General features: G+C 36.9%; 1 protein-coding gene and 1 long non-coding RNA gene across 2 annotated transcripts; one reads left to right on the forward strand and one right to left on the reverse strand.

Annotated features, from left to right (window-relative positions):
* The first annotated feature begins 23 nt into the window (after positions 1–23).
* On the forward strand, positions 24–1383 carry LOC145933914 (uncharacterized). Its single transcript, XR_014424946.1, has 2 exons — positions 24–270; positions 1083–1383. It is a non-coding gene; the product is annotated as an uncharacterized LOC145933914 (long non-coding RNA).
* Positions 548–3735, reverse strand: Rtet (major facilitator superfamily domain-containing protein rtet). The gene is made up of 7 exons (XM_083033941.1): positions 2900–3735; positions 2516–2778; positions 2132–2423; positions 1708–1928; positions 1524–1614; positions 996–1133; positions 548–906 (listed from the first exon to the last, which is right to left on the reverse strand). Exons 1-7 carry the CDS (start codon positions 3117–3119, stop codon positions 812–814), a joined length of 1320 nt encoding a protein of 439 aa, XP_082890067.1. The 5' UTR covers positions 3120–3735; the 3' UTR covers positions 548–811.
* Between the last annotated feature and the right edge of the window lie 11248 nt (positions 3736–14983).

Genomic DNA, 14983 nt, shown 5'->3' on the forward strand with positions numbered 1-14983 from the left:
GACAGGTCACTTTTTCTCACTTTTTCGCTGTCTCTGTTCCTCTTGGTGTTCCTCTTTACCCCCTTCTTATTCATGAACCGAGGTCTCTCTGCGTTTTACGCACCACGAAAATTTCAAAGCGTTTTGCCGGAATGAAAAAACTTTTGCTCCTTTTATCCCAATGGTACTGGTAAATTAAAAAATTAGACATTAGACAATTCCGCAGTGTCAAGTGGAGCACATCCCGAGAAAAGTCAACTGTCAGCGCGCGCACCGAGGAGCTAATTCCAAGTAAGAATAATAGATTACCGGATGGGTCACTTATTGATAAATCACGGTGGCGGGATTCCAATCTTGTGCGCAATATGTTTAAATAATATCCGTCTAATTTTTTTTTTTTTCAAAAAGATACAGAAAGTATAACTATAATAAATAGAATTGACTTTAAGAATAAAATCAAAAAGTGTCTAATTCTTTACATAATATATATAAAACCTTGTATAAAATATGTATAATTTATATATAATATATAACAATTTTATAAAATCTTTTTTTCACAAGTTTAAATAAAATTATATATATATCTCTTCTGTAGAAATACATTTTTTATCAAATATAATATGCAAAGTATAAAAACAATATCTAGTAAGTGTAATATCATTAAGTATTTGATAGCAATTATTACATTTTATATGCTACTATATGTTAATTATCTTTAAAAGGCAGCAAAGGCAAAAATATATAAAAATATATATACATATATATAAAAATACTATTGATAAAAAGTAGAAGTTAATACAGATTATAACATAATATTTGACTGTGTCAAATATTATAAATCACGCATACCGTGCAAAATGAGTGGCGGTAATATGAGAAATAGAGCGCCGGTTAGATAGGTCAAGGTACTTCCAATACACCAAAATGCTGAAATAGAAATGTAGATATATTCGAGAAAGCGCGTGATCGATGAAATAGAAGCACTTTTGCACTTTGAATTTGATTCACTTTGATACCTGAAGACGCAATGATAGGTCCGCAAGCGCGAGCCAACGCACCGAGAGAACGGAATGTGCCAGTAATTACGCCTTTTTGATTTTCAGGTCCAATACGCGTCACTAGAGTCATCATACAAGTAACAACCATGGCAGTGGCTGTAACAAATGGCAAATATAAAATGATAGTTATTACTAGAGTTGTATTATAGCGTATCGATATATATTCTTAATGATAAACTCGAGTAATTTGTGATATCAACAATCAGGGGCGTCATTACCGCCATGGTAGCCATGGTAAGACCAGGCCTCACTGTAGCCTAGGTATAGAATTCCATACCTCGGAATCTACAGATAAAATAATTTTTTTTCAGTAAAAAACAAAGACAGTTTTATATATGTTTTACTGCTAATGGAAATGTTATACAAAATATGTATTGACAAATTTGAAATCCCCCCGCCCCCGCCCGTCTCTGACTGATGACCAGGCCTCGGAAAAAAACGTAATGACGCCCCTGTCAACAATAAATAAATAAATATAATACTCACAAACTGCGAAAAGAAAAATCCCCGTGCATAAAAGCGATACACCGGTTGCGACACCGACACATATAAATGCTGGAATTATTAGCCATAAACCCTAGAACAAAAAAAAATTTAATAAAAAGATATTATTTGTAATATTTAAAAACGAGAAATTAAAAAAAAAAAAGATTAAATTATGCTTCTTTACCAGTTCACTGATGGTTTTTGTTCTATTTGGGGGAATATGTCGCACCCAACCACCCTGTAAGATTGCCATGATCAGTCCAATTCCGAGAAACATCCAACCCTGTTGCATACTTGTAAATCCAAATGTATGATGCGTCAAGAATGTCAGAGTAAATTCCAAACCGCTGTAGATAAACAGATATATAAAATATGCACGCCCTAGTATTTTTAAATCTTGTTGCTCTGAAAATAAAAGTTACACAATTATTAAAATTCATTAGAATTCTCATTCTCTCTTGTGCTATATTTTTATAATTTAATATTTAAAAATGTTACAACTTCATTGATAACTGTTATAAAATTATTAATAGTAATATTATTGTGCTTTGCCATAAAATATATACAAGACGCAAGTTGGTTTCTACACTAGGAATATACATATATACCTTGCTGATTCAAGTTGGCCACTCCATTAAATTGGAAAAGATCTATAGGATTGATGTATGAAATTGCCCCGGATAGTCCTTTCGCTAATGTGGTTGCTCTATATTTTAATTGTAGACTCTCTTTGAGATAGTAAGCAACAAAAAATAAGTCACTTAAAGCCAGGAAAAACGCAAATAAGGCCGGGATCACGTACCACGTGCCTTCCCTATTACCACTCGAAATCCAAGCGAAAAATGCTCCTATCATTGGTCCCACCACAAAACCTATGGAGAAGGCTATTCCCACAAGCGCCTGCAAAAAGAAAAAGAACCGTTAAGTAAATAGTATTCATTTCATATGGATCATTGAACGTAATTTATTTAATGTTTGTTTATCTATTATACCATTGCTTTTCCTCTTGTTTCTGGGCAAGTGACATCGCTGATAATAGCCATCGACAGACTGATATTTCCTTTACTGATGCCACCTATAAATCTTGCCAATACAAATATACCAAAATTTATGGAGAAAGCCCATAAAAGGTACGAAAGTGAAATGCCTATTAAACATAGAAGCATTAGAGGTTTTCGTCCATAAATGTCAGATAATGCTCCTATAATTGGCGATCCGAGAAACTGTAAGAAGGAATACATGGAGCCTAGGAAACCTGTAATGAAATTTATATTATTTTATATTGTGTATCACATATTTAATATTTCATATAAAAATGTAACTTTTAGATAAAATATTTATGTAGATTACTTAAAAATTTTATGCGCATTACCAACCTCCATAAAGAACTGTGCTGACTTTATCTGGTGCGTCAAAGAACACTTGTATGCTTTTTATATAGGTCAAAATAGTAGAGTATAAACCATGTCCATTTTCTATTTCTTTGTAATGATCCAATAAAGCTGGCAGCAGTGGTAATATCATTGTAAATGCTAAGAGGTCCAGCAGCAAAGATACAAACACCACTCGCACTGTATTATTTTTGGTTTCATTCATGTCTCTCAATATTTTATATTTTATATATTTTTTTTTATAAATTATATATAAATTTCATGTATATATAACAAATTTAAAAATTTTTTTCTGAGTTAACGAATCATTCGTGTCTGCGAGATAGATGCGAATTTCTCGCTTGACAGACTGTTACGCAAATTTATCTAGAATCTCTCGAAGGCCCCAGGAAGTAGATTATACTGTAATTTGCGAAATAACACGTGTTCTCGCGAATTTAATTGGCACATTTATCAGATTACATATTTGACATAGATATCGTAATTCGACTGTCAGGCGTGTTTCTCAAGTATGGTTCTATCTTAAAAAGCAAAGAGAAAAGAACGCTTTCTGATCCTGTCCCTGTCATCGCGACACGAGATCATTGCAATAGATTCGTGTCGCTCAGAGATGTGAAAGGGGCTCTAACCAAATATACAATACAACATCCCGTTATTACACATATATATGTATCTCGCACACTTCGTGTAGTTCCAGTATGCTGAAGATGATGATGTTGTGTATATATGTATATTATGTTGTATGTGTGTATAAACGTCATAAAAAATCTGTAAACATTAGAGCTCATACTTAACTACGGTGAGTAAAGTAGGCAATGTCTATATCGATAAATTGATAATTAGTTCGCTTCTTCTCCGTCCGATGTCTCTTAATTCAATTTTATTAGGGTGAAATAAAAATGTCATCAATATATGTATTTGCAAAAACGCGAAAAACTACATTTAATCTCATCGAGTGGCAAGGAATGGACCTTATTCATGTCATATTAGCATTTCTAGATCTTTTCCAAATTTTCAAGAATTTTTGCAGCAAAGTAAAAACACGAAAGGACGAGGAGAGGAGGATGAAGCGCATTTTTTCGGGACAAATCCCTTCCGGTGGGAAAAGCGATGGAAAAGCGGTGGATTTTAGCGAAACGGCGTCGAGTCGCTCCGTTGAAATCCGAGATCGTTACATTGTTTTTATTTGCCAGTGAAGCGAAAAATAGCCGTCCAGCGGGCGGGCGCACCCAGGAACATTATTATGTGCGTTCCAACTTCCGGTAGCGCACTAGCGCGGTCTTATAACGCTTTGCTCACGCATACATACATGACATACATGACATACTCACACGCATCGACATATATGCGTGCGCGCGCATAACAGACCTACTTCCTCGCTCTCGAGAACGCGAACAAAGCTTTTTCAAAACTCGTCCCGAACTGTAACATCGCCTGGCCGCATGATCGTTTCTAAATACACGCTGCTGCAACTCAATATTCTCGACATTATTTCTCTCTCTCTCTCTCTCTCTCTCTCTCTCTCTCTCTCTCTCTCTCTCTCTCTCTCTCTCTCTCTCTGTTGCTCTTTAGCTGTAATGTACATCTCCTGCCTGCCTGCGAGATTCTCTCTCTTTCTTTCTTTTTCTCTCTTTCTCGTTGCATACGCACGTGGAAATACGAGTTACGCGACGTGGCAGAAGGGAAAAAAAATCGAAGCGTGAGAAACGGTCCTCACGCGATTGATCGGACGCGAATGGAGGAGAATGCGGTTCTCTTTAGAAAAGAAAAAGGATTCCACCGCGACGAAAAAGGGGAACGTCTTCCAGAAGACGAATAAATCTCGAGTAACGATAACGTATAATATTGACGATAATAATCGCGTCTCTTTGTATTACGTTATATATATAGCTATTATATATATCATATATCGTTATATTATTTTAAGCAAGTGAATATTAGATTGATATTTTTCTGCAAAAATAATTGTTACAAGATAATACATGCCTATCGTTTCGATCGCGAAAAAATGAATATAATCTCGCACGTGGCCTGATATGACATTGTGAAAAACACGATGAATTGAACGGACGAGAAAAGTTGTAGAATTTTCCTATCATAATTCAAGTTAAATATGATTGATTAAGGAGACAATTTATCATATTGAAATTGCGCTCGTGGCTGTCAAAAATCGTGAGGTTTAACGAATAGAGGCCTGGTCTCTCTCTTTCTCTCTATGTACGTGTTGAGCAGGTGGCACGAGGAGCAGCGCGTCGTCGTTGGTACCCGCGGTCAAAAATTTAAGCAAGGGATCGGGCGCTTGCCATCTGTGGGCTCCTGCCTACCGTGCAAAGGTCCATACGGTGTATTGACGACGATATACCCGGCCCATCTTGCCGTTGCCCCTCGAGATTTTCGAATCACATAAAGCGATAAGGGCCGAAATTGTAGGTTTCTACGACGTAATTGTGGCACCGCGACAATTCGATCGCGATATAATTGTGACATAAAAGTTCCATCGTTTATCAATAATTCGTCGTGAAAAGTTATTAGATAATATTTTGTAATTATTTGCCACATTGCTTTCTTTTGAGTGGTAATTGTTATAATACGATGCAATGGTTTCACACAGTTTTTATTTCTTGTTCAAATTCAATGAAAATTTTACGTGAAATATACATATTTCAAACTATACTCGATATACTTAATTTCGTCCCGGTTAAAAAATATTTCAACGTCATAATTATGGAGCCTGCAAACGGAAAGGGGCACGCGCCGATGACATTGGGCAGGTGTTGACATTGAACAAACTTGGTTCGCCCCACCGTTTTTCCTGCGTTTTCTCCGATATACCGTTCGATATTTATTCTTTGCAGAAGGCGGTGACTCCGAAATCGATCAAACATTGAATTTCGAGCATACGGGGGACTTTACGATTCTTTAATAAACGTTACTTTGAATCTCTGTAAGTATATTTTTTACACAATTTTAGAAAATATTTCAGGAAAAATGCGAATCTTTTTTGTGTATAAAATAGTATAGACTCGCCGACGATATAATAACTTGTCACCAAGGGAGTCCTAAGAATTTAAACTGGATAATACCATCGGCTATTTTCAGTAAATCCTACAAATTCTATAATAGAAGTTAAAAATAAAGAAAAGAGAAAGTGTAAAAAATATCCCTAAAAATATCCGTGTATAATATATCACTAAAGATATCCGTAAAAAGAAAAGAAAAAGAAATTTCAGAAACTGAAGAATGCCTAAAAAATGCAGTTATGATACTCTTTGTTAGTTTCAATATATACAATATGTTATATAATAAATAAATCTTCACGCGTCCCAATGCTAAGTCAACAAAAAAGAAGACACATCTTTGAAATATACAATATAAAACAAAATTCAAAAAATAAATATCAGTCAGCATTCTTAATTCGCGTATCTCACTTAATTCCGCATCACATAAATTCGTCAATGTACAGTTAGAACGGACAGATGAACAGAAAAAAAGACAGATGCACTTTTCGAGCAGCTTCGATGTAAAAATTGTGCATAAACTGCATACAATATTATACTGGCAGTTTTCCTGCGAAAGAAATCGGAAAATTCTCCGGGCACGCAAATTCCGGAGACACGATCGTTTCCGTTCGGTTATTGATGGGCTCCGTTCGGTCCACATCCAACAAAAACAGGCATATACAGGGCGTTTCAAATCGTCTCTTGTATCCTCAGGATTGTAAAATCCCAATTTTATAAAAGTATCTTTTCTTGCGAATAATGTTGCGAAAAAACTTATCACAAATTAATTATATCTAGTTTAAAAAATTTATTATTTTATATCACGAGCACAAAAGAAAACATAAATAAATTATATAAAATAAATAAATATAAACCTATTACGGAGATTGAGAAAACTTATTGAAAGAAATTTAAAAATTTGAGCTCTCTCTTTGTCTCTTAACAAATACATATTTAAAAACAAATGATAACATTATAGGAAAATATTTGATTTTTTAATTTGAGTCAATAGTTTTCTATTGTAGTATAATCGACGTCGAAGAAAATATTGGGGTGTTTTTCCTTCGATAACTTTCGGGATCAATATTTAATAAGAGGATTTGATTTTTAAGTACTTCAAATAATTTTTGTTGTCAGAAAACAAACTTTTCTATTAGGTATCTGATAAGTTCCACAAATCATTGAAAGGAAAATATCATAAAATTTTTCTAAAGACGATTCTGAAATCATCTCTGCTAACATACGATCAGAACTTTCGAAAATTATCAGTAATATATTTTTGTTGATAATTAAAGAATTACATTTACACATCAACAATTACAGATCGATTCGAATATTTTCAAATATAAAAATACTATACTGCAGAAATATAAATGTGAAAAGAAAATGCAATTCTCTTCGACTTCAACGTATGTAATACACATTCGCGTTCTCGAACTTTATAATGCTCGAAATCTCTAGATTTTTTATTAACAATGCATCGAGAAGCATAATTTTAGTTGAGGAAAAATCTTCTCTAACTCGAGCCAAATTTTCGCACAGAAAACAGGGACACACTATATACAAAGAGACAAAGGATCTGCGAGCTGTCGTGGACGCAGGCGAGAGGGTGCCTGCGGAAAGCGGACGAAAGAGAGAAAACGAGTAGGGAAAAAGAAGAATGAGATGGAAAGGAAAAAGATACAAGAGGACAGGAGGCAAAATCTGAAATTTTCTCGTAAGCATAGACCCGTGAGCGTCACACGATGAAAATCCTACGGACAATAGGAACAAAGAAAATTTTCGGTGCCGGTATTGTGCGTACCGGCTGGCTGGCAAGCTGCACCGCACCGCACACCATCACACTGGCGACGTACGATGCACAAAGTCCCGCATAAGCCGCGCGTTGCAGCAGGCCAGGTATACAGGGTGTTTCGCAACCGACAATACCGAATTTTTTTGAAACAAAAAAAAGGTTATTTTTAGAAAAGAAGAACATTCCTGGTGTTTGGTCCGAAGAAACATTCCAAGAGTTAAAAGTTGAAGAATTCTCAACTCTCAAGTTTTAGGCTCGATATTACTTGTAAGTTGTAAGATATTTCTTTTATTTCAGAAATTTTATGTTGAATTGTCAAGATATTTATATCGTACAAAATTGTCTAATGTAAAAGAATACTAGACTCTTAATTATATTTAAATATATGACCATTATAAATAAAAAAATTAATTATTAATTATTACTAAAACAATTTTATATTAATTTTAAAATTCATTATCAAAAGAATTATAAAATAATGATAAACATTGTCTCAAATTCCTTTTGTAAAAATCTCGTTTCGGATCAAGCTAATATCATATACTTTAATTGTCAATCTCAAATATTGTATGTAAATGTACATAGACATTTAGAAGATGTGTAAAATTCAAATGGGACGAAAAATTAATGTTTTGCATACTTAAAATTTCTAAACAAGAATTTTCAAATCTAACATCACATTTTAAGAGTTCGAAAAATCTTAAATAGAAATAAATTTATAGAGAGAAGAGTGGCATACAATAGTATTCCAGATAATATTCAAGATTGACTTCTAAGACGTACACAGTTCGAGAACCACAGATAAAAAATTCTTATAAAAGGATAAAAAATATATTTGTCAAAATTTGTTAATTATGTATATTAATTAAAAACTCTCCTCGTTTAAAATTAAATATCAAGTTTTTTTAACCTTTTATAATCACCTAGATTAATACTATCTTGATATTCTTTCGCGAGAATTCTTATACGAGATTCAGATGCTATTTGCCCTTGAACTTTCAATTTCAGTTGCGAATCACCCTATATACACAAGAGGGCTGCACGAGAAGGCTTTTCGAATGAAAAAGAGAGAGAAAGGGAGAGGGATGGAGAGCACAGCGACGGTTTATATACGCCATAAACGACCCGAGGTCTCGTTTCTTTCTGGATGAACGAGGTATACCAGTTCCTCGTTTCGGAGTAGGAGGGATGCTAAAGGGCTTTGCCAACCCTCCAATCACGAAATGGAATAGATACACGTGGTATTCTCTGAATATACAAGAAAAAGACGGATATTTGCAACTAGTGGTCAGTTTTGGCTTTAGACGACAGGGAAAAAGGAAAGAGAGAGCGTGCACGCGAAACATCTATGCAGTTTCTGTAGAAGATGGACCGGGAGGAGAGTTTTTTCGGACGGGGTTCAAGAGCAGTAGGCAGCGTCGAATAGAATAAGGTATAGTTTATGTGACATTTTATGGCATCAGCCACTTTATAAGGTCAAGAGAATAATAATAGAGTTACAAGTGTAATATAGGCTTAAAGCCTATACAGTTATACATATATTATAAAAACATCAAGCATTCTCCTCTCTACGAGGAACAAGACAAATGTATATGAGAAATTAATATGCCCATGTAAAAAAGAATCGAGGATATTTTATGTTTTGAGCTCTCTTTAAAAAATATATATACTAGAATTTTCGTAAAAAGACAAGGGAAGAAAATAAGATCGATATAGAAAAAATATATAATAAATGAGTAAATCTGTCTTGATAACGCATAATACAATACTTTAAAGAAATCGGCCCAATAATTTATGGAGTAACGAGGCATGAGACGATTATAATAAAACTTGAATTACAACTCATTACCATAATTGCGTAATTCCAGAAGAATATGACGTGTCAAGAAAGGTAGCCAGAAAGAGAAAGAGAAGGGGGAGGGAAAAGAAAAAAAAGGGGAGCGAGGACGATCAAAGAAAAACAGAAAAGAGGCATGGAAACACAGAGAGGGAAAAAAGAGTGACGTGTAGGAGGAAGTAGAGGTGGCTTTCTCATATGTGCATGTAAGTATACTTTTCTCACTACATAAGTATATGTAAGCGCGTGCCCGCGCAACCGGCAGCAGATGCGCTCGCAGAGCGCAGCTGTCCTCCTACAAGTGGTTCTCAATCATCCCTTTCCTCGATTTTTCTTTCCCCTTTCTTCCCCCCAGGAGCACAAAGAAAATCGCTGTGCGACGATTGCACTACTGTATCCATAAACATTCGCAGCTGATCGAGCTGATCGATTTCTTTCTTTCCCTCTCTTTCCATGCGAAAAAACTATTAGAAAAAGATAAGACAAATATGCATATCTCTCGGGGTGAGAGATCGCGCGGGAACCAAAGAATAATGTACGCGTTACGTTCTTGTAATAATCACGTTTTTTTCCATAAATTTTGAGGAATTTTGTTTTGACGTCGGCCGAACGGATAGAAAGAATAACGAGAAAAAAGATGGATTTTAGATACGCAGACAAAAGAATAATACGCACGTGGAAAATTTGTAACATTTAGGCTTTGACAAAGAATTCAGCAAGGCATTTTTTCTCTATAGCTCAGAATAATGCTTATTTCATAAATTGTTAGAGATAATGTATTATAAATAGTAAGAAAAGGAAAATGGATAAAAAAATCTTTTATAAAAACATATTCTGTCAAAAATGTTTTTTCTATAGTAAAGAGAAATTAAATATATAATAAAGTGATCTAAAAATCAATCCATAATAATAAAAGAATAATAGAAATAGTAAGAGAAAAATGGAGCAATGATAGAAAAATATCCTAACACGGATTTTTTTATAACTAGATTATGACTAGATAGTAGTTTTATAATGAGTAGATTTAATCTTTTTCTTTTTAAGTCGGATCAATATATTCGCGTGCAATCGATTTAATAATTAAATATCGATAAAATATTATTTATAGTAAAGTAAGGTAGATACTGCAAAGTTCGTTAAGAAATGATAACGCAGGATAGTGTGCCGAGAGGCGTGTTGCTATAATGTTGAGGAGCGTGCCAACCTGTTACAAAGTGAAGCCTACGTTTTTAATGACACGAACACGTGGTGAACGTAAGTTTCAGCTGTTCCAGGTGATACCTGGACGCGCAGCCTGACAAAGCGCCGAACTGTTTGAAATCGGTATTATCGCATAATGTAGCTCCCGATTGAGCCCAATGTCATCATTCTCCCAGATTTTATTTATTATTTCCTCGATTTGCAATCCGTTTTTTTTTGCATTATATTAATGCTCGATTAATTTTAATTTTCTTACAATTTCATAAGAATTTACACAATGTATTTTAAATTGAGATCAAGAGAAATTCTGTGAATCGATCTTTCGATATGTTTGACGTTAATTTTTTAAGCTGAAAATAACAAAAAATTTTGTTATACGCGTTCAAATCTTAAATTTAAATTAAAATTCTTCTTTCAAATGTCTGTAGCATAATAATGCTGTAAAGTTAATTATTTCACAATTGTTGTTTTATAATCTATTAGTTTTGAAACATATCACGTAAAATGAATTCAAAGATAAGATTCTTATTCGCATTTTTCGGGGGGATATATATGTAAAAGCTATCTTATTTACATATATTTATAAATGTATTATCAAATGTGGCGAACGCAACGAACATGTATATATTCTGCGATGCGTAAAATTGCTAAGTAAACAAGACTAAACACTTTAGCGAGATGACGAGGCAACCGCGGATTACAAAGCATTATTTATAAAGTACTAACGCAGAAGGCGTTTCATTTCTTAGCATGACAAATCGATCTACGTTTTACCGCATGATGAAAAGAAATTTACCGGAAAACGTATATTAAGTACAGTACGATATTATTGCGCGCGATTCGACGAGAATAATATATTGTAACTTATCACTTTTATATGATTACTCGCTTTAATATTTCTATCATTTTTATGCAGTTATTCTATGGAGCAAAACTGTATATTTTTAGAAATTATTTAATCTTTAATTAAATGTTTTTATTTATATTAATATTGTGCATCTATTCTCTTCCTTTTGAATATTAATATTTTATATTATTAATTCATTCAAAAGAGAGAAAAAGGGAGAGGAGAGAGAAGAGTCTCATGACGTTTCGTGACAATTAATGAGCTCGAATAGTCATTTGATTGAGCCTTTGTCAAGAATTGTCAAGTATTCAGTTTTAACGATGATCTCGACATTTGATTTGATAATCTAGTCACGATATGCTTTATTTTCATTCGTTTACGATATCTCTGTAAATGTTATATTGCAAAAAAAAAATTGGTCAATTATATATAGCGCTTCTCGAAGCTTTTATTCCGAGATTCTCGATTCTACCCCGCCGATAAATCACAAAGCGTTTAATCCGCTGTTCCGTTGAGGAGCGGATTTCCACCGATGGCACCCGGTCGCGCGGAAGGAAGGAAAGTAGGCAGGCAGGCAGGCAGGCAGGCAAGCATAGACAGGTATAGGCAGGCATAGGCAGGACGAAAGCAGGAGGACTCGTCCTGTGTCGCGACGGATATCTGTCACATTCGTCGTAAATCACACACACGTGCACGCGTGCGCGAGCTGTAAGCGCAAACCGTCGTTTTGTCTCGTTGTGTCGCACGCGTGTATAATCGTCAAGCGTTAATTATAATCGTTCCCTGATACGCCAATGGCGAGATTTCTCCCCCGGATCTTTTCCATACGTCGCTCCCTGATCTCCCATTGGTCGCTCGCCGCCTGCTGGTGGACTTGCCTACCTGGACGGAAGAGCAACCTGGACGGAACCTGGACGGTGGATCTGGACGGAAGAAGAACAAGGGGCGGTCGTCGATGCTGGTGTGTGTCGCGCCGCTGAAAGGAGCCGCAGGCGGAATCCAGGACAGCTGATACAATTTTGGCGGGCTCCGGACGACTGATCGCCGAACAATGCAGAAGAGAGAGAGAAGAAGGGAGAGAAAAAGAGACGCCCAAAGGACGTCGAGGACAAGGAGAAGGGAAAGAGGGAAGAAGAGAGAGAGAGAGAGGAGAAAAGGGAGGAAGAGGGAGTTTCTCTCTTCGGTATTCGGGGCCTCGTCGTCGCGTCGCATTGCCGGCATCGTCGCTGCTGCTCTTGCGTTGCTGTTAAATAAGAATAAGTCCCCCCCACTATCTGGGGCCCAAAACGAATAAAGAGGCGGGACACCTGGCCACGGCCGCAGTTTGTTCGAGGTCCTCGCGCGATCCGGTCGGTAAGTCTCTTCGTCTCCCGAATCTCCGGCATATATATACCGGTTCCGTTCTTCTTCTGTTCGTAACACGCGCTCGTAATTCTCATCGTCCGCCCGCGGAATTGTGTTGTGCAGTGAAAGAGGCCAGACTATATAGAGTATAGAGGTACACATTCGATCCTGAGGAAGGTCCTGACGAGGAAAAAAATCCCCCCGAAAGATGAGAGAAAAGTGATCTACCGCGAGTGATGAAATGAACCAGGATCGATTCGTCGGCGGCGCGGAATCTATTGTAAATCGCGTCCGATTTATTTCCTGCGTGTGACGCACCTCGATCAAGCGCGCCGCCCGCCGGCGCGGCGCGTCACGTGCCGAAGAATATACGAGGAAAAAAGAAAGAAGACGAAGAGGCATTGTGTGAGGATCGGGAGAGAGAGAGAGAGAGGCGTCACGGCGAATTGACACGGCGATGATTGTCGGCGGCGTCGATCCGCATCTCCGATCTCTCTATATGTCCGCTCCGAAAATCGACACCGCGTGAGTGACGAGAGAACGGGAGTTTTACCAAGAAGAGGAAGCGGAAGATCTCGTATATCGCCAAGAAACCTCATTTGTTCTCTCTAGGTAAGATTAAGTAACGATAAATTCCAATCGATCTCTTCTTTTTTTTTTTTTACAATAAAGATATATCGCGAGTTGGAAATGTTTTTTTCGTCGACCTTCGAAATGAAAAAAAGGATCGAAATCGAACGAAATCAAATACATGGTCTTCATTTTTTTCATCTCGCGTCATCATCGTCGTGGCGCTTTGTTTTTCGTTTTTATCTCACATCTTTGTATTTATTTTGTATTCAGAATCACGAAACGGTTTCCGAGGGTCAAATGTAGGTCGATCGATCGAGAGAATTGTATAGATCCTTCGAGAATAATTCCACGCGGAAGGTTTTTGTGAGAGATTTCGAGCGTTCCTTAGTACAGTGCGCTCGATACAGCGCGAGACATTGTTTACGTTACACGCACCAAGTGCCGCGATAGAGGTCGAGTTACAAGTTACGAAGAAATGAGACGTGAGCGATAAATAACGCATTTCTCTCTACGGGCGAATATTTGCGCGGCTCGTTCGTTTCACGTGGAAAATCGAATTTCGAAAACAATACGTCGAAGGTTCTTGTTGGAAAAAAAAATATATATATATAGACGTCGTACATTTCTTTCATTTCTATTGTTTCGATTAGTCCCTTTTCAAAACCTACATATTTGCTTGAGCTATTTTGAAACGAACGGTTCGCGCGGGTGTGTATATGTTTGTTCGTGTTCGTGTGTGCATATATACGTATATAAGAATTAGCGCGCCGGGGCCCCGGGTTTCTCGTTTCACAGAAATTCCGGCGGTGGGTTCCTATTGTCCCTATTTCGAGAGGCCCTATTTTTCGGGGACCGGCACGCAGAACAAGGCACGACCTATGGTCCATGAGAATGGCGACCTCGGGCTATGATTTGTGATTCGAAGTAGACGATGTTAGAGGCTCTACGATTTGGAGACTGACCGCCAAGGCCACGTCGGAGAGCCCCTTGTGCATGCAAGCGAGAGAGAGAGGGGGAGATAGAGGGAAAGAGATGCGGGCGCGCGCGCATTTCTCTCCCTCATCAATGGACGAACGCGTGTTACGACGCGGCGTGCGTAATCTCTCGCGTAATCTAACGAGTTGTGCGTGTCACGCGAAACGCGAGCGGACTGGCTTCGCGCGCAATTTCCGGTGACGATTGTCGAGAGACACAAAGTTCGTTAACGCACGTTGCTCGCGATAGTTTTTCAAGGATCGCGACGCGAATGATTTCGCAGAATCATCAGCTCGAATTAATTGGCTCATATATAGCACATGTGTCTTTTAGCTTTTGCCAAATTTTTAAGAATTTAAAGAATTTATCCGAAAAGCGAATGTATAAGACCTTTTAAAATTCATTTTTCTCACTGCTATTATCGATACATCTTTTCTCAAAATAAACTTCTTGATAATAATTACGACTGCGAGCATATCAATTGCATCATAGTTGTCAT

Source organism: Prenolepis imparis, unplaced genomic scaffold (genome assembly GCF_030444845.1).
Source record: "Prenolepis imparis isolate NDT839.2.m4 unplaced genomic scaffold, iyPreImpa1.0 SCAF_1, whole genome shotgun sequence".
NCBI lineage: Eukaryota > Metazoa > Arthropoda > Insecta > Hymenoptera > Formicidae > Prenolepis > Prenolepis imparis.